At 38.3% G+C, this 24,527-nt stretch overlaps 1 protein-coding gene across 1 annotated transcript in view; it reads right to left on the bottom strand.

Annotated features, from left to right (window-relative positions):
* Window positions 1–712: 712 nt before the first annotated feature.
* Window positions 713–24,527, bottom strand: part of LOC108711235 (podocalyxin) — a 34,025-nt gene continuing 10,210 nt past the window's right edge. Inside the window, exons 2-8 of the mRNA XM_018252769.2 lie at window positions 12,448–12,834; window positions 10,443–10,783; window positions 7,330–7,398; window positions 5,068–5,221; window positions 4,089–4,141; window positions 3,344–3,505; window positions 713–2,144 (exon numbers count right to left, since the gene is read on the bottom strand). Coding sequence (XP_018108258.1) covers window positions 1,956–2,144; window positions 3,344–3,505; window positions 4,089–4,141; window positions 5,068–5,221; window positions 7,330–7,398; window positions 10,443–10,783; window positions 12,448–12,834 — 1,355 coding nt within the window. The 3' untranslated portion in view covers window positions 713–1,955. The remainder of the gene's footprint in view (window positions 2,145–3,343; window positions 3,506–4,088; window positions 4,142–5,067; window positions 5,222–7,329; window positions 7,399–10,442; window positions 10,784–12,447; window positions 12,835–24,527) is intronic.

Genomic DNA, 24,527 nt, shown 5'->3' on the forward strand with positions numbered 1-24,527 from the left:
TTTTAAAGTAAAAAAAAAATATATAATGTAGTGTTGCCCTGCACTGGTAAAACTGCTGTGTTTGCTTCAGAAACACTACTATAGTTTATATAAATAGGAGACAAGAGACCTAGGTGCTGTGTTCAGAGCTAGGCTACTGTCTATGTATACTTATTTGGCATACAGCACTAAAAATACAGCTTTTATGTGTAAGGGTTTTTAAAGGGGAACTATTGTGAAAATTTAAATTTAATATAAGCTTCAGCATATTGAAATAAGAAGTTTTCTATATATAATCAATTAAATATTCTGTACTGTTTCTGAAATAATCAAGTTTATGTTCAATATTCCTCTCTCAGCATCTGTTTCTCTTCAGGAGTTGAGTGTCAGATATTCATTGACAGTTAGATCCAATATATCTAATGGGGGGGGCTAATTTTGTCTAGAAGATGTTTTAGAGCTCATTCTATTAAAATCACTAGAATCCTGTCGCTCTACATGCAGGATTTGTGCAAAAGGCAGTTATTTTTTTAGATTTTGTTTGTACTGGAATCAGTTATTTGAGTGAGCTCTAATTCATCTGCTAGGAAAGGAAGCGCGCCTTTAAGATATATTGGATCTAACTGTTAATGAATATCTGACACCCAACTGTTGCATGAAAACAGAATGAAGAGAAACAGATGCTGAGAGAGGGATAGTGAAGATAAACTTGATTATTTCAGAAACAATGCATAATATTTAATTGATTGTATTTAGAAAGTTTCTTATTTCAATATGAGGAAGCTTACATTACATTTTTACTATAGTTCCCCTTTAAATACAAATAGACAATGCTATTTGGTAGGCTGCTACTGAGCATGCAGGAGGGCACAGAAGGCTACTTCTCTGGCTGGCACTGCTGGGGGGGGTCATTGGGTTACTTTTATACATGATTAGATTTCTATTTTATAAAATTAGATCTTGCATCCATTTTCATTTTTTCATAGGCCAGTTATTAGCACATAACTTGCTTCTTATAGGAGCATCAGTATTCCCAATGTTACAATTTTGACTTACAGAATTGGCACAAAACTGACTTGAGGGGTTGTTTGAGGGTGGCATTTGTCATAATGAGATGTTGCTGCACTGTCTAGGAATTGCACAGAATAAAGCAACGTCCTATAAAAGTCTTAAAGCTTCATACAATATAAATGTCACTGGTGAAAATGTGCAAAATGTATATAATATGTGTGTGTGTTTAAGATATGAAAAAGGAGGTTTGGTGCTTTGCCACACTATACACAACTATGTACAAACATTTCAACCTTTCAGGTCTCTTTCCCAGTAGGGTGAGAGATACCAAGTCCTACATGAATATGTTTATCTAAAAAAACATGAACTTTGAAGAAAAAGCCCAGGTTCTGGCTAATGCACATTAAGTAGTCACATTGTACAACAAGGAGTAAATAACAAAAAAAAAGCAGTAAGGTATTTTGTTGCATTGGGTAGCGACAACTATAAAAATATTACAAAAAAAATCCACCTTTCTCCCCATGTGTAAATATGTTTATCGAATATGGGGTAGATTCCAGAATATGTATTTGTACTTGTTCCTTATCCCCTCCATTCAGTATGTATCTGCCTCTATGCACATGGCACAATGATGCATACTGCACCGTTCCCTTACAAAATACTGTACGATTCTCACTTTCATTTAGGAGAGTTCTGTTCCAGGGGCAAGAATACTCATTGCTTTCTGAGAGCTAAATACAGGGCAGATATGGAAAAATGAATCTAAATCTTCTTAAACATCACCAAACCAGACGTATCAAAAGAACTTTTACAGTGTGCAAAGCTCAAGGCTGGTTTGAGTGATATCTAAAGTAGGGCTGGAATTGTCTTGCTTGTATCAGTCAATTCTTATTTGCTTGGCCGGTTGTGTGAATATATATTGCACTGCTGGATACCCCAAACAGTCTTATTGCCTTTCTACAGCTTTATAAATGGGTGTCCTCTTCTTCTTCAAGGTCCTCTCTTAAGTTATCCAGTGGAACAATCCAGCTATCCCCAAGCTCTCCATTCAGACCACCTTTTTTCTCCTGCATCTCTGGAGCTGTCTCCATGACCTCCAGAGTTGGATTATCATGGTATCCATTCTCCATGGTTTGAAGTTCCTCTGTAAGCCTCTGACAAAGAATTGAGAACGGAGTCAGTATTTCATATTTAGGCTTATCTCTCCTTGTGTACCCCTATTAAGGGTTACTACCCAGATCCCAACCATATCACATTAGGGCTTCACTAAATATTATACCGGGTGGCAGATGTACTTAAACTCAAACCCTGAAAGATTCCTAGAAGTTCATATTTCTCATCATTATTAAACCTTTCCTCAAAAATGTTTTCCAAACAACCCAAAAGGTGTTGACATATTTATCAAAGGCAATCAATGTGGTCATTCGGAAGAATGTATGTCACTGCTTTGAGCAGTCCAGCACCATTCTGCTCCATGGGGGGCTCACCAGAAGATCTAAGAACCCAATGAAACATGAATCCCTGAAAACTAACAAGCACTTAGTGTGTTTACTAACATTGGAGATAAAGATCTCCGGAGATGTTGCCCATAGCAACCATCAGATCTTTGCTTTAGTTTTCTAACTTGTAGATGACTGTTTAAATGTAATTGCTGATTGGTTGCCATGGGCAACATCTCCAGTTTTAGTAAACATTCCCTGTATTAAACTCGACTGGCCGTGATTTTAGGCTTCTTATGTACATTTCTTAGTTGCATCACATAAGGGGTTATTTACTAAACCTCAAATTTATCTGGTCTGGCTTTTTGGGGCAAATTTTGTGGGAAAAAAACCTTTTGAGATTTATTATACCCCGATGCTGCAAAAAGCCCAAATCCAAAAATCCGCCATCTCAGACCTGTCGAGGTCATGTATAAGACAATGGGAGAGGCACCCTTCCCAATTTAAAGTTATCGTGGTCTGTGGTGGGTTTAGCCCAAAATCCAACATTTTCTGGGTTTTGGGGCAAAAGCTAGAAAACATCAAGCAATTCTGGAAAAAAGCTCAAGAAATCGTATGATTCAGGGTTTCACTTGATTTTATTGCGCTTTTCCACAATCCGATTAAATCGAGTTTTATTTTATTAATAAGCTAAAATCGTACATGGGAGTTTGGCAAAGCTTTTTTTTATTAATATTATGAAATAAATTCAGAATTTACTAAATAACCCCCATAGTGTATTTGCCACAGTTCACTACTTCCCATGTCTCCTCGGTGAGTTACAAAGTTTCATTCTGACTCTACTTTTCTTGCATTTTTACCAAACTAGGACTTTTTGTTTCTATAATAACTTAAGCGTGTCTTGTGTTGCTTACCTGCTCTCTTTTATGAGTTTGCCTCTGGTGCCAGCATCCATAAATAGCTGCAATGAGCAGCAGGGACACAGCCAAACACACGATAGTGATTATTAGAGGCATGCTTAACCAATCTTCATCAATAGTTTCTATTTTATTTGTTAAAAATAAGGATTTTCCACCCTAAATGAGAAAGAATAAAGAAATGTCATTTTCGGATTTGTGAAAATTGATTATCATGGAAACAATGGAAGCTGTGTTCCTTGCTCGCAAAGCTGTCAGGCAAAATGATTCATTATATAAATAATATCTTTAATTTATTTCTGATCGCCTTTCTCTGATAAAATGACAAAATCATGGTTGGGGTGTCTATGGTTTTGGCCCCATGCGCAGGCCAATAAGCCACAGACACGACAGAGGCCAAGTCAAGGTAGCCCCTTGTATGTCCAGTCTAAAGCACATTGTAAGTGAATGGATTATTGTGTAAACAGAAACATTTTTTTAACCTAATTGCATTTCAACCTCATCAGAAGGTCTGCATTGATTGCTCAGCTAAATCATTTATTAACGTACAATGGACAATTGCTGAGAATATTTTTTTCTTTTATCATACATAAAACAGTTCTCACCAGACACCATTGTTAGTCTGACCCCAGACAAGATATGTAAGTGGAGCTTTTGCATACAAACATCTACCCAAATGCTACAGTATCATGCCACAACAACATAACTTTGCTCATAATTACAAAAATTGGAAAAAATGTACCTCATCTGTTAAGTTCTTCAGAGCTTCATGAAGGGCATTTTGAGTTAAACGTGCTAAAATGAAAGCAAACCTCAATTATATAAGCAAACATATAAGAACTAGGCTATTGCGAATGAAATCTACATATATAACATGTGTGCGTTGCTTAATGCACTATATATTGTATAATATTTGAGAAAGAATGTCTGTAGACATATATGTATTTCATAAAGTGCAGTGGGTAATAGGAACAATTACTCTTTCTTCACCTTTTTCATTACACCAGTCTATATAACATAGAGATAATACAATGATAATGAAGCCTTTGACATAATAAGATATTTTGGTTCATTGTAGTCAAGTTCAATATCTTGGCTTTTCCCTGTTCTGGAGCAGAAGTGGCTTTGGGGACTGTGCAGTTGTCAGGCTTGAGCACTAGATGGCATGTGCCCCTCTGAACAGAGTGTAGAGCTCCTTCTCTTTACGTAGCAGATAACAGATCTACTCATTGAGAATACAGGGTCGGACTGGGCTATTGGGACACCGGGAAAAAACCCGGTGGGCCTCGGCCCTCATAGGCCCCCCTCCAGACCTGCTCCCCTGCCTGACCAGCTGCTGTGCTGTGTATGTGTGTTTATTGCATACATGCATGTCAAGGTGTTGCGCATAACACAGAAATGATGGAGAAAGTTACATTTTTTATAGAAGCAGCTGCACCAGGACTAATTATAAATCTGATACAGAATGCACCATTTTTATGATACAGGTAAAGTGACCGAATAATTATTAATCCGCTGTAAATCATGAATTTTAGATTCTGTATAATATGTACTGTATTATGTCCTTATTACTGCTGTTCTTCTCATGTGTATCTAACAGTACAGACTGGAGAAAGGAACACAATAAATTCTACACACAAATAAAATTGATGCTGTGACACAAGCTCCCTAGCAGTACCCAGATTAGTAACGTTATTTTCTTTTTCCACCATGCTACTCACTTTCCACTGCAACATCCAGTACTTCCACCCTATCAATCCACTTGTCATTATAACCAAGAACTATGTTGCATTGCTCTGTAGACTCCATTACAGGTCTCACTGCTTTGCACATTTTCTGGAGATCTTCATATTGATCCTTGATGATATCTGAGTTCTAGGGAAAAAAGAACAAGTGACCTTATGAACCAAAAATGTTGTTAAATCAGCTTCCATATTCTTTGCTGCCATTGTTTGACCAATCCTTTTAGTATCTTCCCAAAAATAACTTTTATTAATTATTTGCATTATTTTATTTGCACTAAACAAGCCACCAACCTGGTTTTCTGGAAAAACAGTCAGAGCCTCTTGTCTTTGTTTCACAATTTTCTATCAGAGTTACAGGCTTTCTCTTGAGATAGTGTTTATACTATAAAATATTTGTAGTATGTTTCCCTCTAATCTTGTTTCCATGTAATCATTCTGTGTAACTTAAATTTATATCTGTGTGCACATTATACATCTGTATTATCCAGGTATCCCAGAACATGTTGTTTCCTGGTGTTCTATTATTTCAGCTTTCCCTCATTCTTTAGCTTTGATACTTGTGTATCTGTATGTCCTTGGGCTTTGCCTTTCATCCTTTATCCTCCTATTTTTAATCAGAGATTTCCTCTTGTATTTGGTATCATTGAGACTATACTACTGTTAATGTATTGTCACTTCTGTCAGGTACATATTGTTATTGTATTAAATATTCAGTGTTAAATTAGTGATTTAGACATAAAATCCCGACCCGCTGCAGGACACTGTCAACAAACAGCTTGTCTATATCACAATCCTATTTTATGCTTTTCATTCAGATATTTATTATGGTATGGTTACATAAGAAATAGTTGTTTGTTAAAATATAGCAATATAAATTCTCATAAATCATTAAAATATTTAAGAAATATTTTCCATGGAACAGAATGCTAACAGTGCTTTTATGGATGTAGATCATAATGAGACATCGTCACTAAAAGTAGACCTCACATTAGTAAAGTATGGGAACTCCTGGTTTAGGGCTAGTATCACACAGTCTGTCCAGCAGGCCCAGTCTATTATATAGAAGATAATGTACTCCCTCTTGTAAAAAGTGAATTTGGAGAAGCTGCACACCTCACAAAACCCGCCAAACTCTTTTTTCTGGTGCCCAGTGACAGAGGATTCGGCAACCTCTTGTCCAAGGTCAGAAGAAATTCACTGGCACACAGGAGTTGCAATAGCAGGGAAAGCCCTTGAGGTTTATTAGTGCAGTGGTGCAACGTTTTGGGGATATGCTTGACAAAGGGGCGTGTCCCCGAAGTTGGTCCCATTGGTGAGCAGAAGCTTATACTACGTATGTACCTACTGCAGCCCTTATCTGAGGAGTGCCAAGCAGCCACCCTAGTAATCATCTGTAGGACTGTCATGTCCGCCTCTTCATAGTGATGTGAACTGCTCACCCTCCTTATGGCAGGTGAGTATCTATGAGAGACTACCCCTCCTTAGGGCAATGCCATGCACACAGATTGCAGGTGTTTTTTCCTGTGCATTTGGAGGTGAGAATCCCATGAATGTAGCTTATGCAATTCTCAAAGACAACAACAGGGGTGATTTCAAATGATATGATTTCACGTTTTAGTAATGAAGAATATTGTGAGAAAAATGCCCAGGGTTGCTCTATTTCTCTTAATACCACACAGCTAAGATTATCAATCCAAAATAATAGGGTTAGGTCCAAATATAAATCTGCTTTGTAACAATTTTTTTTGGTAATTTTCCTGAACGAATTGTAACTAACTTTGCATGCTGATTCAGCTCTGCTTCTTATTCCAAAATCATTTTGACCACAGCCAGCCACACATAATAAAGACAAGGCCGATTCTAATAGGTATTAACAGCTAATAACTCTACAGATACAAAAAAGCTATAGGGCTGATTTATTAAAACTCAACCTTTGAACTGTGCAGGATGGAAAGGTCATTCAGGGACTTTTAGGAATATGTTTTGATTGATCAGTTTGATATCGGACAATACTGATATTTATCATTGTGTAAGCCTTTGGGTTTGATCCCAAACCATCCAAAAAGCACCTGGTTTAAGATAAAACAAACAAAAAAGTGCACTTGTTGGTTTTGAAATCAGTTTTTTCTTCTGTGAAACCCTAATCTAAGGTGTGTCTCATTGCACTTATGATATTGTCCTGTGATAAACCAAAAAGAAAAGAATGCATTCATCAGCATTGGTAATAGTTCTACTTACACAGCTCCTGGAGACATTCGTTTTCAACTTGAGATTTGTGTTATCAAAAACTTTTTTCTGACAAATAACCTAAAAGAAAAACAGAAGATAAGTGGTGTTCCACGAATGCGTAGATTTGCCATTTGCTTTTTCATTTATCAAGAAAGATTATCTTTCCCATAATTTCACCTTGATTATCATAATAAACATACACAACATTCTGATCCCTAGGACTGCTCTCGTCCATAAATTCTAGGTTATATATTTACAAATAGAGGGGTTCCTACCATTGGGGGGGGGGGAAGGAGATTAAAAACAACGGTTCAATATACCTGCAAACCAAGTATTTCTATTGAAATTTCCATTTACATGGAATACCCTACAGGCTAAATGTCCTTGGATATATCAGGAATGAAACATGGTTTCTCCCCCAGGCTCTCTTCACTCATGGATATAGGGATGAGGCTCAAATGAAATAAGATAAAGGTCACAAGGTCATTAGCATACAACATTTTTGGATTGTTTCCTAAGACCCCCCCCAAAACAACATGTAATATATTACATAGTTAAATTGGGTTGAAAAAAGACAAAGTCCATCAAGTTCAACCCCTCCAAATGAAAACCCAGCATCCATACACACACCCCTCCCTACTTTTAATTAAAATTCTATATACCTATACTAACTATAGAGTTTAGTATCACAATAGCCTTTGATATTATGTCTGTCCAAAAAATCATCCAAGCCATTCTTAAAGGCATTATCTGAATCAGCCATCACAACATCACCCGGCAGTGCATTCCACAACCTCACTGTCCTGACTGTGAAGAACCCTCTACGTTGCTTCAAATGAAAGTTCTTTTCTTCTAGTCTAAATGGGTGGCCTCTGGTACGGTGATCCTCTTTATGGGTAAAAAGGTCCCCTGCCATTTGCCTATAATGTCCTCTAATGTACTTGTAAAGTGTAATCATGTCCCCTCGCAATCGCCTTTTTTCCAGAGAAAACAACCCCAACCTTGACAGTCTACCCTCATAATTTAAGTCTTCCGTCCCTCTAACCAATTTAGTTGCACGTCTCTGCACTCTCTCCAGCTCATTTATATCCCTCTTAAGGACTGGAGTCCAAAACTGAACTGCATACTCCAGATGAGGCCTTACCAGGGACCTATAAAGAGGCATAATTATGTTTTCATCCCTTGAGTTAATGCCCTTTTTTATGCAAGACAGAACTTTATTTGCTTTAGTAGCCACAGAATGACACTGCCCAGAATTAGACAACGTGTTATCTACAAAGACCCCTAGATCCTTTTCATTTAAGGAAACTCCCAACACATTGCCATTTAGTGTATAACTTGCATTTATATTATTTTTGCCAAAGTGCATAACCTTGCATTTATCAACATTGAACCTCATTTTCCAGTTTGCTGCCCAGTTTTCCAGTTTAGACAAATCCCTTTGCAAAGTGGCAACATCCTGCATGGAACCTATAGTTCTGCACAATTTAGTATCATCTGCAAAAATAGAAACAGTACTTTCAATGCCCACCTCCAGGTCATTAATAAACAAGTTGAAAAGCAAGGGACCTAGTACAGAGCCCTGCGGTACTCCACTAACAGCACTGGTCCAATTAGAAAATGTTCCATTTACCACCACTCTTTGTAGTCTATCTTTTAGCCAGTTCTCTATCCAGGTACAAATACTATGTTCCAGGCCAACCTGGTAAACTTTTGTGTGGCAGTAACCTTTTGTGTGGCACTGTATCAAATGCTTTAGCAAAGTCTAAGTAAATCACATCCACTGCCATCCCAGAATCGAGGTCTCTACTAACATTCTCGTAAAAAGAAATTAAGTTAATCTGGCAAGATCTATTACGCATAAAACCATGCTGGCACAAACTCATAGTATTATGATTTGCTATGAAGTCCAGTATCTTATACTTTATTAACCCTTCGAAAAGCTTTCCTACCACTGACGTCAGACTAACTGGCCTATAGTTTTGAGGCTGAGAACGGGATCCTTTTTTGAATAGAGGCACCACATTAGCAATTCGCCAGTCTCTCGGCACTATGCCAGATCTCAATGAATCCTGAAAAATTAAGTAAAGAGGTTTGGCAATCACAGAGCTAAGCTCGCTAATTACCCTGGGATAAATACCATCTGGCCCTGGACCTTTGTTAATCTTAAGATGTTCAAGTCTCTTTTGAATTTCTTCATGTGTGAACCATGCATCATTAGTTGTATTACTAGAATTGGGAGTGTTAAGAAGGAAACCTTCACTTACTGGTTCCTCATTTGTGTAGACAGATAAAAAATATGAGTTCAGAATCTGCGCTTTTATTTTGTTTTCATCAACCAGCTGACCCCTCTCTGATAGTAAGGGTCCCACCCCTTCCTGCTTCATTTTTTTACTATTAACATATTTAAAAAATAATTTTGGATTTTTTTTTACTGCTTGCTGCAATATCCTTTTCTATAGCAATTTTAGCTTGCATTATAGCTTCTTTGCATGATTTATTGGCCTCCTTGTACCTTATAAATGTTTCTGCTGTACCAGCTAACTTGAAAGCCTTAAAAGCACGTCTTTTCTTACCCACCTCAACACCAACGCTTCTATTGAACCAAAAAGGTTTTGCTTTGCAACGACGTTCCTTGCTTACAAGTGGAATATACTGACAAGTATATTTATTAAGCAGCATTTTAAAGACTTCCCATTTTTGTTCTGTGTTTAACCCTGTGAAAAGCATTTCCCACTTAATATGTTGCAGAGATGCCCTTATACTGTCAAAGTTTGCACGTCTGAAATTTAGTGTTTTAGTTACTCCCTTATAGAATTGCTTCTGCAACAGAATCTCAAAGGAGACCATGTTATGATCACTATTCCCTAAATATTAAAAATTAAATTTGTTTTTTACCTTGTTTTGATAAGAATCAACAAATGATGCCAACTAAAAAACCTAACTGCAACTTTTTAAAATCCAAATATGCACACACATTGTTGCCAAAATATTCTAGGAACAATTCAAAGATTGTGAATTAAAGTAATTTGTAACATAAAATTGCTTGTTTAGAAATTACATTGTAACAGTTAATTGCATCAGTTACCATTTGCCTCTAAATGAACAGGTGCTACATTTACCTTTATATTCATTTTAGTAACAGAAGTTTTAGTACTTGTCTGAAATGTGGTGGTCAGAAATGTAGTATTAGCATCTACAGCAGGAGTTCCATTAACAGAACCTGTGGGCAGGCTGGTTGTAAGACTTTCTATGGTGCTGTTAGCAGATGCTGCCATTTTGCTGGTGGCGTTTGTTGTAGGCAAAGAAGTCGGACTTGTAAAGGAAGAGTAAATGGTGCTCCTGTTTGTAGGTGCAGTTTCTTGGGCTTGTATTGTTGTGCTCTGCTGTGCAGCTGTTGAAGTCGGCTCTGCTGGAGATGACTGCTCTTGCTTAATTGTTGTCGCAGTGATCTTGGAAGTTTCTAAATAATAAACAATAATAATCAATAATCACATTTTAACAACAAGTAATTGCCAAGAGTTTGTGAAAATCCTGAACCTACACTGTTGGTGGATTGCAAGGCCGATGGAAAACAGCACTTATAATGGAGAACTGATTAGAACTTTTTTCTTGGGGTTTCCCAACCAGCAGGCCTGTTTTCCCAATTTTTTCACTAGTTGGGACAAATTCATGAGTAAATTTGTAAGCATCCTGTCAACACTTCTGAACTTAATGTTATCTCTCCATCTCTAACCTCATTTCTAGTTATTTCCTAATTAAAAATTAAAAATCTCTCCATAAGGCTCCTATTTCACTTTAAACTACTAGAACCAGTAAAGCACAAACCAATCTTTAAAACACAAACACCTTCCCGAGTCTCCCGACACAGCAATGGTTAGTTTACAAAGTGCACCTGCTGGACCTCAATGGCTGATAAGGTGGATGACTCACAGCTCACGCTTCTGCCTATAACAGCCACCTTTCGCTTTGTGAGGAGCCCTCTGCTTCCCAGATCTTAAAGTGAGAGAAGTAAGGCGAGAGTTCTGGGCAGACAAGGGAACCGTAATGTGTGACAGGAGGAACGGGGTTAGAGTAAAAAGTAGTCGAGCAAGCAGGCCAGGGCCAATAACCAGTCCTTCAGAGCAGTACAGAATCAGAGCCCAGAAGAAAATAGTCAGAAAAAAGGCAATGGTCAGGTCAGGCAGCAGAGGTCAGAGACAGGCATGGGTCAAGAACAGGAAAACCAGACAATAAGCAAACACAGAAACTATCTGACAATAGACCTAAGTTGGGTGATGGCAATTAGGACTGGCACCTTTATATATTTGAATTTCGCGGTGCAATGACGTTACAAGGTGTGTCTAAAATGAAATGACAAATTAATGTGGTTTTTTTTTGCATTTTGTAGCTACAACAAGTAGCTAGTACTAGTAGCTCCAGAGCTACTAGTAGCAAAATACCCTGCCATAGACAATACTGAGAATTGCCTCTGTTAATGTCTTAGCAAAGCGAGTTATCATTATTGTCTATTTTGTACCTGTGACAAGTAGCTGCTACTAGTAGCTCTGTGTGTCTTTGACCTTTAGAAAAGAGTGGTAATTCCCTTTGGACAAGGTTTTCCAAGGAACCAATAGTCCAGATGTCACCTCACTCCCACAGCAGTGGATCTGACTTGCATATGGCTGTCTTCAGTCCAGTTAGGATAAGCAAGATTCACTGCTGTGTTAATGAAGTAACAGCTGAACTAGAGGTTCAGTTGTTAAACCTCCCTTTGTTCAAAGATAATCATAACTCCTTAAGGGCAGAGGACACCACAAATGCCAGGCCACAGTTTGCAAACTTTTATGGCTGCCTGGCTGTTCCATTGTGTGCCTGAGGCCCATGCCTTGTCTGCCTACTCCTGGCTGTGGTCCTGCTCAGACACGTGTCTTTGTGTGAGGAGTTTTCAGTTTAAAACATTTTTTAGCTAAAGGAAACTACTAATAATCCATTATAAACTATAAGGAAAAAATTATTATTGATAACTATTACTTATTAATTATGACATAATTGCATTACAGTTTTTGGGACTATTTTTTAACTATGATGATAATTTCCCTTTACCCACTATCCGGTTTGTCTGTTAAAAAAAACAACGTGCTTTACCTTGAGATGATACAGAATTTCCTGCAGGGCTGGTTGCTGTGGGTTTTAATGAAGGCTGGGCTGAAGGAGCTGCAGAAGACATCATAGCCGAATCTGTTTTCCCAGTTGTAGTTCCTTTTGCTGTATTGGCTGGTGTTACTGAAGCGCTAACAGGATTGGGGGTGTTGGAGACTGAGGCACTTGTTTCAGAGCTTGATGTTGTAGTGGTTACAGAACTACTGGCAATGTTTGCTGGTGTGGTTGATACAGCAGCAACAGTAGCAGTTGTAGGCTTCATAGTTGATGCAGTTGCCTTGTCTGAAATTAAGGCTGTAGTGACTGAATTGTCCGGTGTTGAAGTTGCCACACTGACTGTAGACTGCTGTGCCATGGACAATGTGCTGCATCCTGTAATGCAAATAAAACATAGGTGACTGAAACAACTGAATTTCATATTTTTATTTAATAGCACATATGGAGCATCGCCACTGTTTGTGTTCACTCTCATCTGAATCAGGAAAGCTTAGGGCACTGGCACCGGCACATGGGCATTCAGATTATTATTAGGTGAGAGGGGAAACAGGGAACTAAGATATTTCCCTTTGCATAGGAAACATCTCCATTGCCCCTCGAGGATAATAAGAACAATAATAAAGTTTATTATTATATTATTATTATTGTTATTATGCCAAATGGGCCAAATTCCTTTGACATTAAGAGGGTTATATTTGCTAGACAAGGATTCACACTGTTCCCTAATATGTCAGTATGTTTCACTGTGTAGAAATAAGCAGGATATATCTGTCACTGAGACAAATAATAGAAGCATAAGGAAGGTTAGGGATTGGATTTGTTATTCAGAAAACCATTATCGAGAAAGCTACAAAATATGAGAATGTCATTGTTTATTGAGTCCTTTTTAAGCAAGCAATTCTTATATTTTTAATAGATTTTGTTTTTACCTTTTTTCTGGAATCATAAAACAAAACTGGTAACTAGCTGCATAAATCCATGTTCTTTGTATAGTTTCCACTCAGCACTGCTTAGTCCTTCCTGCCTTCTGTGAATTGGGTGCCGCTGCACCTATTGGCACAGGGTGCTAAGAGAACCCTGGAGCCACCCCTGGTCAGGAACTCTAGGGATCCCTGAGTAGCCTGCGTCAATCACAGCAGGGCAGTTGTGCCTAAATGTCATGCTGGAAATCATTAGACAACGTAGTTGTGCCATGCGATTATTATATGTCACTTATGAAATCAATGCCAAGAGGTACAGTACTTTTTATAATACATAAATATGTGAGTCATGTAAACACTGTTTCTAAGGATGTATTGTACAAGATGGCCTATAATGGCCTTATGTATTATGTAGTCCATAATGTACCCTATATATTTAATTTTCTCATATTTTACAAAAAGGGGGTACATTCTTATTCAAATAAACAAGCTTCTGTAGTCATGTGACAACAATGACTGATGACATCACCAAGCATATATTTAAAAAACCATACTGGGAGACCTATTTATCCAAATTCGAACATCACATTTAAAAAATGCACAATGTTTACTTATTTCATGAAAGATCAGAATATACTGTAAAAAAAAACCCTGAAAACCTCTAAAAGTTCAAAGCAAAGAGACATCTTACAGATTGCAAAGGACAGCTCCCATTGACTTCTACGTGACATTGTCAGATTTTAGATGGAGAAGATAGTTAAACTTGGCTTTTATACTTAATAAATTGTGAATTTTTCGAGACTAATTTGAAAGTGCCTGTGAAAGCCACTAAATCTTCGAGGCCCAAATGCACAGCAATATTTTGTGTTGCAGATGCAGATTTGTGCTCCCTTCCTGTAGTCACAACTTTTTCTGTTCTGCCACTCACTCAAGCCAATGATGATAATAGCACAAAGTGTCACCAAAAACACCCAGCCACTGGCTATATACAGTATGGGTTCCCTCAGTTTATGTAGTGACTGTATTGGACTATATTTAACATGATATAAAGGGTGGGTAGGGAAGAGGCCGATGTATTGTGGCAGGGTATTGTTTGAAAGTACTTGGCATTTGATTAAATAGCTTTTACAAAGAAGCCCTGTTTAATAGCAAGCCCTGCTGGCACAATAGCCAGGGATGCAATGGTTTCAATGTGACCACTTACAAACACACAGAGCGGCTCCGATAGGACTGTCCCGTCCCTCACAAAGACAGCTGTCAGCTATTCTTCAGATCCTGAATGGTGGCACTCTTATCACTGCACTTCACATGGGCTCTGCATTGTGTGTGGTAAAGACATTAAGTGACAGTGGCATTTGTCAGTGTCCAATAGTTTGTCCATATCAGTGTTGAAAAGTTTTGCTTGACAGACACAGAAAAAAATATTCACCAGTTCACCTTAGTTCTAACAAGTGTGTTTGCGATCCATATTTATATCCTGTTATGTCTAACCCAAAGCCAAGCGGATATGCTACCAGGAGGAAATTGCATTGAGAAGAAACGCCAACTTATATGTTTGTCTAAGACATTAGTTTTTTTACATTTTCAAATTTCCTGCAAACTGTAGATTTGATACATGCAGGGGCGTAACTATAGAGGAAGCAGACCCTGCGGCTGCAGGGGGGCCCAGGAGGTATAGGGGCCCCATGAGGCCCTAATTCATATACAATTTCAATAAATATTGGTAAAACAGGTCAAACTCTAGACATTTGGGGGCCTGAAAAATAATTTGCTGTGGGGCCCAGTAATATCTAGCTACGCCACTGGATACATGTAAAATAAATAGCAAAGACGACCAAGATCTCCTGCTAGTAAATTGCTTATTTAATCACCCTGTGTTTTGTGCTAAATCTATTAGGAGATTTACCCGATAAGGATGGGATCTGTATCTAAGCAATGTCGGACTGGCCCACCGGGATACCGGGAAAACTCGCGATGGTCCCAGGTGTCAGTGGGCCCTTTTGCTTCTAAACATTTGGCCTATTTCATGGTCATTCCCTAATTCTTTATGGGGACAAATGTGTAATAAAAGAATATAGTAAGTAGATATAAAAGAGGTTGAGTGAGGATGAAAAATAGCTTGGAAAGTGGGCCCACAGTCTAAGGTTTTATGGTGGGCCCCTGGCATCCCAGTCTGACACTATATCTAAGTAAAGGAGTTTTAACGCACAGACTTGTCTATTATAATACATGAGGCCCCATGGGTCTTATTAAAAATGATATCCCTCGATGGATTGTCACAGGGGTCTAAACATTATCAATATGTTCTAGCTAACAATGAGAACTTTGAAAAATTAGTTAAAGTCATATAACTATGTGCGCTGCAGAACTCCCTTCCTGTAGTTGGCCTGTCAGTTCTTATTATATTATTGTATTGTTCCAGATCCTGCTTCATGGCTCATGATAAAGAGAAAATGGCACCAGACAATGCAAGAAGGAGTGAATCCTTCAGAGGAGAGAAAATACATAAGTCAGGGATAGACATTGTGTGGCCCTTCAACTATTAGTGGGAATTAGTGACTAGCAGTTTAATAATAGTTGGCAGGCTACATCTTGTATAATGCTGATGTACTGAAATTATTAACACAGTCCACACTGTTACAAAGTCATTTGTACATTTATACATAATGACTTTGTTTGTTTTATGCACGAGAGATTCCTCTTATGCCCTCTGGGGCCTTTCCTCACACTAGCACTAGGTATGTGGCCCACCAGTAGATGATGGATGCTTTTCCAAAAACACTTATTTTGTCTCTGCCAATCAAAAGAATATAACTATGAATCAGGAAGCCAAGGTCAGAGTTGCTTTCCCGGCAAAACAAAACAATTTAGATTATTTATATTCTTATCTTGAGCTTATACTATAATATCCCTTGTAGCTAGACAGCAAATTTAGTAATTTTAGTAATTTCGTATCTGGCTGCCGTATTGGCCTTCTTTCACAATGTTATTGGCGTTCCTCGAGAGAAGGAAATCCGTAACCATTTGAACATTGAAACAAAAAGATTTCAATCTTGATACTTGTTAAACTGATGCAAGCAAGTTGGAAACACTGAACACCATAAATGACTGTTAAGTAAGGATTCTGTACTGGTAGATATATGAAATGTTTATTCATACTTACATTCATTTCAAAGTAGACACTTTACAGGTTATGGAGATGCTGGCTTTGGCTGTGACAGTTGCAACTTTAGATGTCAGAGGAGGAGAGCTGCTGACCAATATTTGGCCAAAACTTAGAAAGATAGATGTCGGCATGTTAATTTGGTCCTCTGCCTTCAGGTTTCTATAGGCCTGCAGTATGATCTGATTGATGGCCTTGGGGCCAAATAACCGGATCATCCCTGCTCTTGGGTGGCCAAATTGGGCAAAGATGCACCTGCTTGGTGACACTGCAAACAAATCTATAAGTAAGAGTGACCGTATTTATACAGTTAATGGTTGCCAATTTGGCATTTCTTGACTCTGTTGGCAGCCTTTCCTGAGGATTGGGCAAAAGTGACCTTTTCTGAGAACTTGTATTAGTCACATGTGGCCATTGTGGATGAAATGATCTGCTTACCTTGCCAAATAACCCGACCTTTACATATATTTCCTGCTTCACTTAAAAGTTCTCTGTAATACAATGATGGCAAACAGGACCATTCTAGAAGCTATCTTTGATTTTTTTTATAAAAAGAAATATCATGAAATATCATTAGAGCAGCCCATTATACAGAGGGCACAATGGACTGACACTTTGTTTTAGCCACCTTGTAAGAACCAAGAAGTTGGAACTTATTTTCTATTTCAGTTTTTGCCTTGTTTGATGCATGAAAAGTAACTTTCAACTAGGCAGCCCTAGGACTTCCCATTCTCTAGCTAGTCAGTACTTCAGATTTCTGCCTCACTAGATCTCTCCAGGTCAACTGTAAATGAAAGTGGAAAACTCTAGGATCAACAAAGACTTAGTGGTAGGTCACAAAAACTCAAAAAAGGAACCACTGAGTACTGAATGGTGTAGGGAATACAAATCACTAACAATCCTAGAGCATTCTAGCTTCACTTCATTCACAAGGGTCGCTATCCCTGTTCTTGCTTTACCTTACAATTTAATCTTACTGAGGCCAACTTAATCAGTCTTCCCACCACATCCGCCTCCGGCACCAGGTGGAGTTCAAAGAGAGATGTGCTCCTCCACTCTCATCCTACTCGTACTTAAACTAGGGGACCGGATCTTCCCACAGGACCCATGGGACAAACAGGAACACCTCCCTCCCACAGGAGCTGGATTACACTTCCACATAGTAGGGCTGGTTAACTCCTTCCATCCTCTACATTACATTCTATTCTGACTAACCAAGAGTCTTCAAGAATAAAAAGATCACAAAACAATTGTAATTTAGTTTCTTGTGCCATGGTATCTGTCTAATACTGTATGCACAACCTGTTATCCACCATCAAGTGCAAGGTATAGCCTTTTAGCCTTTTTTCAAAAGAACATTCCACTTTCATGCCTTGTTATACACAGCCAAGTGCTACACTTGATCTTAGTCAAAAGGACAAGCAAACAGGCATATTAAATAATTTCCAAACGTGAGACAGGAAACAGGGTGTGTAGTTTCTTATTGTTTGACTCCCCCTTGATCAATCCATCAAATGGCTTCCTGCCTCAGATGACACATGGTGTAGAGGAAAAAAAAACCTCAGAGGACATCTGAACAATGCTGGGTTGTGTAAAAAAATAACTGTCCCCTCTCAAAGCTACAAAAAGCAACATGTGTTAAAGGCAGTGGATCACTAAGCCAACTAATTCCAGCAGAACTAAACTCAATAATTTGCATTGCCAGTCAAGGTGGAAGTTAAATGTTTGGAGCTGCAGCTGAGCAATGGCTGACAAAATTTTCCTTAACTTTTAGTATGTCATATAATGGCCGATTCGAAGCAACATTACAATTATTCTTTTTTATAGTTTTTTTTAATTATTTGCCTTCTTCTACTGACTTGTACAGCTTTCAAATGGGGATCACTGATCCCATTAAAAACAAGTGCTCTGTAAGGCTAGAAATGTATTGTTATTGCTACTTTTTATTACTCATCTTTCTCTTCAGGCCTCTTCTATACATATTCCAGTCTCTAATTCAAATCAATGCATGGTTCCTATGATAATTTAGACCCTAGCACCAGATTGTTGAAATTGCAAAATGAAAAAAAAATGCTGAATAAAACACTAAACAACTCAAAAACCACAAATGATAAAAAATGAAAACCAGCTGCAAATTATTTTAGAATATCACTCTCTACATCATTCTAACAGTTAAAGGAGAAGTAAAGCTTTACTAAAGAAGTAGCTAGAAATGTTGTACAATATGTTTTGGGCTTCTGTGCCAGTCCAAGGCAACCACAGCCCTTTAGCAGGGAAGATCTCTGTCTCCAAAGATGCCCCAGTAGCTCGCCATCTTCTTTTCTGCTGATCCACTGCACATGCTCTGTGCTGCTGTCACTTACTGAGCTTAATGACCCACTCACAATATACAGTACAAATAGAATAGAAATGTCACAATCACAATATAAGACTGAATAGTAATTAATACAGATAATTACTACATGGCAGGACAGAGACCAGTGCAACTAACTTTAGAATTTAATAATCAGCCCTGTAGCATCAGCTTATATTACAGGTCAACCTCATTTTCTGCTTGATACTTTGCGACAACCCCTATGTTTAATTTCTCAACAGCTGCTCAGAGCCCACTGAGCATGTGAGTGTCCCAGACACTTTCCAAGATGGTGACCCCCTGTGACAAGTTTGAAGATCATTGCTGCTATTAAGAAGCTGAAACTTTAGGCTAGTGCATCAAAATCATTATATAAAATATGGCATTTTTAGGGTTTAAGTGGACAAAGCGCTTTAAAAGGCTTGCTCTATGATGGCATATCTAGAGTCAGTGCTATCAACCATCAATAATAAAGTAAGTTAAGGTAAAATAACTGGCACTACTAACTATAAGTTAGAAAACAGAGAAAATATAATGTAGACATATACAGTGGGATCTTTGAATAAAGGTCAAGTGGATTTGCATGGATGGTTTTATAAGTGCAATTGTAAAATGCAATTATTTTTCAATTAAAGAAGTTGTGATGTGACATATAAGGTCCCCTTTGCTATACTGACACAATGGGTTCAGGGTGGCAATTGTAGACAAAAGCATTTGCTTGTTCACAGTGGGCAACTCCTGAATCCTATTCTGTGCATGACTGGCTCTTTATACAATTGAAGGGAGTCTGCCAAAGGGAGGGGAGTCAATGGATTCATTTCCTGGATGTGTTGTAAAAATAATCTTTCTTAAAAAAAGAAAGAGGGCAAGAGGTGAGCAGGAACATGAGAATAGCTATGCAGTGGAATGCTAGTGTCCAAATGTCTTCAGGAACAGTTTCCACCTCTCTAAATACGGCAACAATCACAGAAAGGCCGGATATGAAACAAAACCCAGCCCACATGACAGTACAAATGCAGTTCACAGGACAAACAGAATATATAGTTCCATAAATATATTGACTGTATCATAAATACCTCAAAAAAGGAAAATATGAACAGTGCATGAATCTAACACGGTGTCCCCTGTGTGGTCCCACAATTGCTGTTTCTACTGCCTAGTTAAAGCTGGAAGGTTAATTTAAGAATCCTGAAACAAGTGCAAAGTTACATCTTTGGTTGCAGCTAACACATCTTTTACCCACAATGCAGCATTTTCCCCAAACTCTGCTCACCTTCAGGTGAACTCCACCCTTTTTTGGGGTCAGTAATTTGGGATAACTGGCACAAATAGGTAAAAGGTAAAGGTGCATATGGTTTGCTAGAGGAAAAATATATATATATAAAGTGGTGAAAGTGAATGCTGTTTCTTACACATTTTCCAAGCTTATTACACTAAAGTTTTATAAAGAGCTACGTGATCGCCTAAAATCAATGGTGAGGGCTGGCATTCAGATGCTGAGGTGTGGTATATTTAAATTAGGGTTGCCATCTGTCTGGTTTTGACCCAGACAGCTTGGTTTTCATAAGGACTGCCCAGGTCAAAACTACCTTTCCTAATAAGGAAAACAGATAGGATTCTCCTAGATTGCCGCTGCGATTGGTCCTAGGGCCGAACGATCGGATTACAATGAAGAGAATAGGCGCTGATGGATCATAGGACTGCATCAACTAGCCGATGCAGTCCTTGATCGCCCAATCGATATAGGCCTTTATTTTTGTGCCTGACCGAAGTACAAGGGATTTCCTGCACTGGGTTTGTTCTTCCAAGTTCAGTTCAAGTGGATTTTTAAACATAGAACGTATAGACTTTTTAGTCCCTTAGTCTTAGTCCCCTTAACACAAGAGAGACCCTATGATGCAGATGACACTTCTCTAAGGTCTTCACGGTCGGAGAGTGTAGGAGAGCTCAAAAAAAAGGGGGCGCAACATCATACTAGAGAAGGAAGTAGATTAGAGAGCTGCAGTTGAGCTGCTCTCTACCTGAGAGAGAATGCAAAAAGAAAGGTACAGTATGTCATTCTGGGGGCTGTATAGTATGATTTTAGGGGATTTTAAAATAAAAGGCTTACTTATCATTCAAAGTTTTAGATATATTGAATTTGTAAGCCACTATGGAATCGTTTTCTACAATGTAATGGATACCTTTTAGACCTATCTGGGGTCACAAATGTAGTTTTAGAAATCACTGAACGTAAATGTTAATATACAACAATTTAGTGGGTTATTTATCAAAGGTCGATTGTTACAGTTTTTTTATACCTTGAATGCACTTCAATGAACTCAAACGGTATTTTATTTAATTGAAAGCTTGAATGGAAAAAACTTGATTCTGCAAGTTCGATTTGTGAAGCCCAAAAACTAAAATTTATGCGCAAAAAAACTCGAAACGCTCAAATTATTCGAGTTTTTGGGCAAAACCCCTCCGAATAATACTCGAACATCATGCAGGCTATTAACATCTTCAAATGGTTCAAGGGACCTCTACTATTGACTCCTACATGATCTCGACAGGTTTTAGATGGTGTATTTTTTGATTAAAGATATTTTTAGGGTCGAGGTATAATAAAAAAAACTCAAAAAACTCGTTTTTTTTTTTTAAACCTGAAAATCTTTGACCAAAAAATAACCTTGAAAACATTTTTGTGGAAGACACAACTCAACCTTAATAAATAACCCCCTTAGTGTTGTACTTTGTTCAGAGAAGAAAAACATTTTTTGATGATAATTTTTGTTAAGCCCACTATCGGAAATTCTGCACATTCACTCTGGACAAGCAAAGCTCAAAAACGATTTAGATAATTTCCTGTACTTAGTGAAATTATATCAAAACGAACAAGGATTCCATGACTCATTCAAACACTTCCACCATTACGCAGTATGCTGTCATCACTGTACTCTACTGCTGTGACATGAACATCTGCTTAATGCAAAAATACATTTTATTGTTATAATAACAGTGTTTAACCTGCAGCCTTTCTCAACTCTACCAACATTCAATGGGTTAGAACTTTCCCCAGTGTCTAGGAAAGCAGGACAACACAGGAAAAAAGGGATATAAAGCTCTATTATCGTGTCCAAACTCCTCCTGTTAAGAACATGCACCAACTTATAACAACCAGTTACTATAAATCAGCAATTCTGTGATCCATGGATTGATACCTTTTATGCCTGAAATGCTACCTCCAATGATCATGTGTCTTGACCGCTTCTCCTTTAGATTGTAAGCTCTTTTGGGCAGGGCCTGTTCTAACTCTTGTAGTGGTTATTGGCTGTTTTTGTATGTTTAATGTATACATTCATTTATTGTACAACACTGCAGAACATGTTGGTGTTTTATAAATACATGTTAATTATAATGTTAATAATAATAAAAATATAGACTGACACAGCCCACTCTTTATGTATGGGAAATGATACAAAGAGATGCATACTGGAGAGGTGCCCTCATATATGTGTAGCCAAAACTTGGTATTTGTAGGCAAATTCTGGGCATGTACATATCAAACAAGTGCCACAGTTTGTGGCACTTGTGAGATACTCACAAGTGTAGGTCCCAAATTTGTCTGTGTATACCAAGAAATAGCTTGCAATGGCTTCAACAAACCACTGCCTGGGGCAAAAACAACTTATTTGGCTGATATGTGCAGCTGGACCATCTCAGTTTATATATTCTTCTGTCTACCTCTGTTAGCCAAGTACATTATTCAGGCTAGTCTGATAAAGAGACCAATCTCCCTAAAATTATGTGTACTTTGTATAAGGAGCACTACCATGGCTCTTTGATCTATATTTTGTGTAGTAGGGCTCAGTTACTTTAGGAAAGGTGGTGAGAAAGTACTCCTTCGAACTTTCTGGGTTTAAAACTTCACCAAACTCCTGATCCACAAGGTAACATCCAAATCTTCCTCTAAACCACACCAACTTGCAAATAACCCCTATACTTTCTGGGGTGTGGACAGGGTCAGACTAGGCCGACAAGACACCAGGAAAAAAACCTGATGGGCCCTGCCAGCCCAGACCCACTCCCCGTGGGAGCTTGAAACACTACTCCTTGACTTCCCTCCACGCTGATCATGGCCACATGAAACAATCAGAAGGTACAGGGTTTACGGATGGGACACATCTGGTGTGTGTGGGCCCCCTAATGTGGTAACCCCAGTGGTCTCGGACCCCTCAGTCCAATGTTGGGTGTGGACTGTCCTGCTAAAAAGGGAGAACTGAAAGCTATGCAAAAAGTTTTCTGTTAATGTCTTCCTTATACAGAGAGATAAACAGCGCAGAACTAGGGAGAAGTCATAGCAGGAAATCAGGGGTTTGCTTTGATACAATCAGGCTGCTTTCACACGGGTATAACTCCAAAATGACATCATAATATCCATGCAATAAAAATTTATTTTTTCAGAAACATCTCATTTGTCATGCTGGACATATCTCTGCTGGGCTGTGCACCAGGTTTTTTTTTTCTGTGTGATAGCAAGAGCATGGGTTTTTTTTTGTTATTATTCTCACCATTAGTCAGAGATAAAAGTAGCTAAATTTTTCCATTCTATATTTCCAAAAGTGTTCACGTTCAAAAGGTACTGGGGATTATCCAAAACAGAAATGATAGCCTGTGCCAGTCTCTTTTTCCAGTTAGATTAACCAATTGTTCTCCACAGTGGTGAGAATTCAAAGTTCTGCTTGGAAAAACAAGAGTTTTTTTTGTACAGATTGTTACTAAAGCAATGCTCAGCATGAAAGAACATAGCTGATTTGGGTCACAATTTAATCTTGTTGAGCGCAACTAGCTATCTTACTTCTTTACAGCTGCACATAATAAGAAGCTTAGGAAGGTAACGCAAATCAGTAAATGCTGATGCACTTAGACAGAGGTTTCTTTACTTGATACTCACTGGAAATATTCATAAAAGACAGACTCAACAAAATTCTTATTTTATATTACATGTATACAGCCCCATGACGTCAAGCCTCACCCCCCGTTGCTACACGCCCTCACCCCCATTACAACTCCTGCCCGGAGTTAGACGGACCAAAAGGTGGCAACACTAAGGCTAATAGATCCCACACTCCAGTGTTCCATTTTGGGACACATTAAAGCAAATTAAGCTTTGTGCCTCAGACTGGCTCTATTAGACCACAGCTCTAGACGTAGCATCGCCGCGTGTGCTTTAGCGCAGGCGACTTTTCATAATTGCCTGTGGGCCAGATCTAATAATAATTATAAATTATCATACGAGCCAAAGATAATCCCTTCATGGGCCGGTCCTCGCCCACGGGCCTTGAGTTTGACACATGTGCCTTAAATATTAAATAATGAATACAATTATTTCATGCAATGGATAGATAATAAAGGTGGCTAGTTCTGAATGAAAAAATATATATATAATGTATAATATTAAAAACAGATCTCATGAAATTAAACCTATGCCAAAACTTGTGATTAGTACTGTGTAACACTGGATACAACGTGGATCAATACAAACACGAGAGCTATTTGTAAGCCCTTAAATAGATGCAAAACTGCTATTCACAAAGGTACTTGTGCCCATACATGTTGTTTGAAACAAGCGCCAATGCACCTGCTCACATGA

The sequence above is a fragment of the Xenopus laevis genome, chromosome 3L (assembly GCF_017654675.1).
Source record: "Xenopus laevis strain J_2021 chromosome 3L, Xenopus_laevis_v10.1, whole genome shotgun sequence".
NCBI lineage: Eukaryota > Metazoa > Chordata > Amphibia > Anura > Pipidae > Xenopus > Xenopus laevis.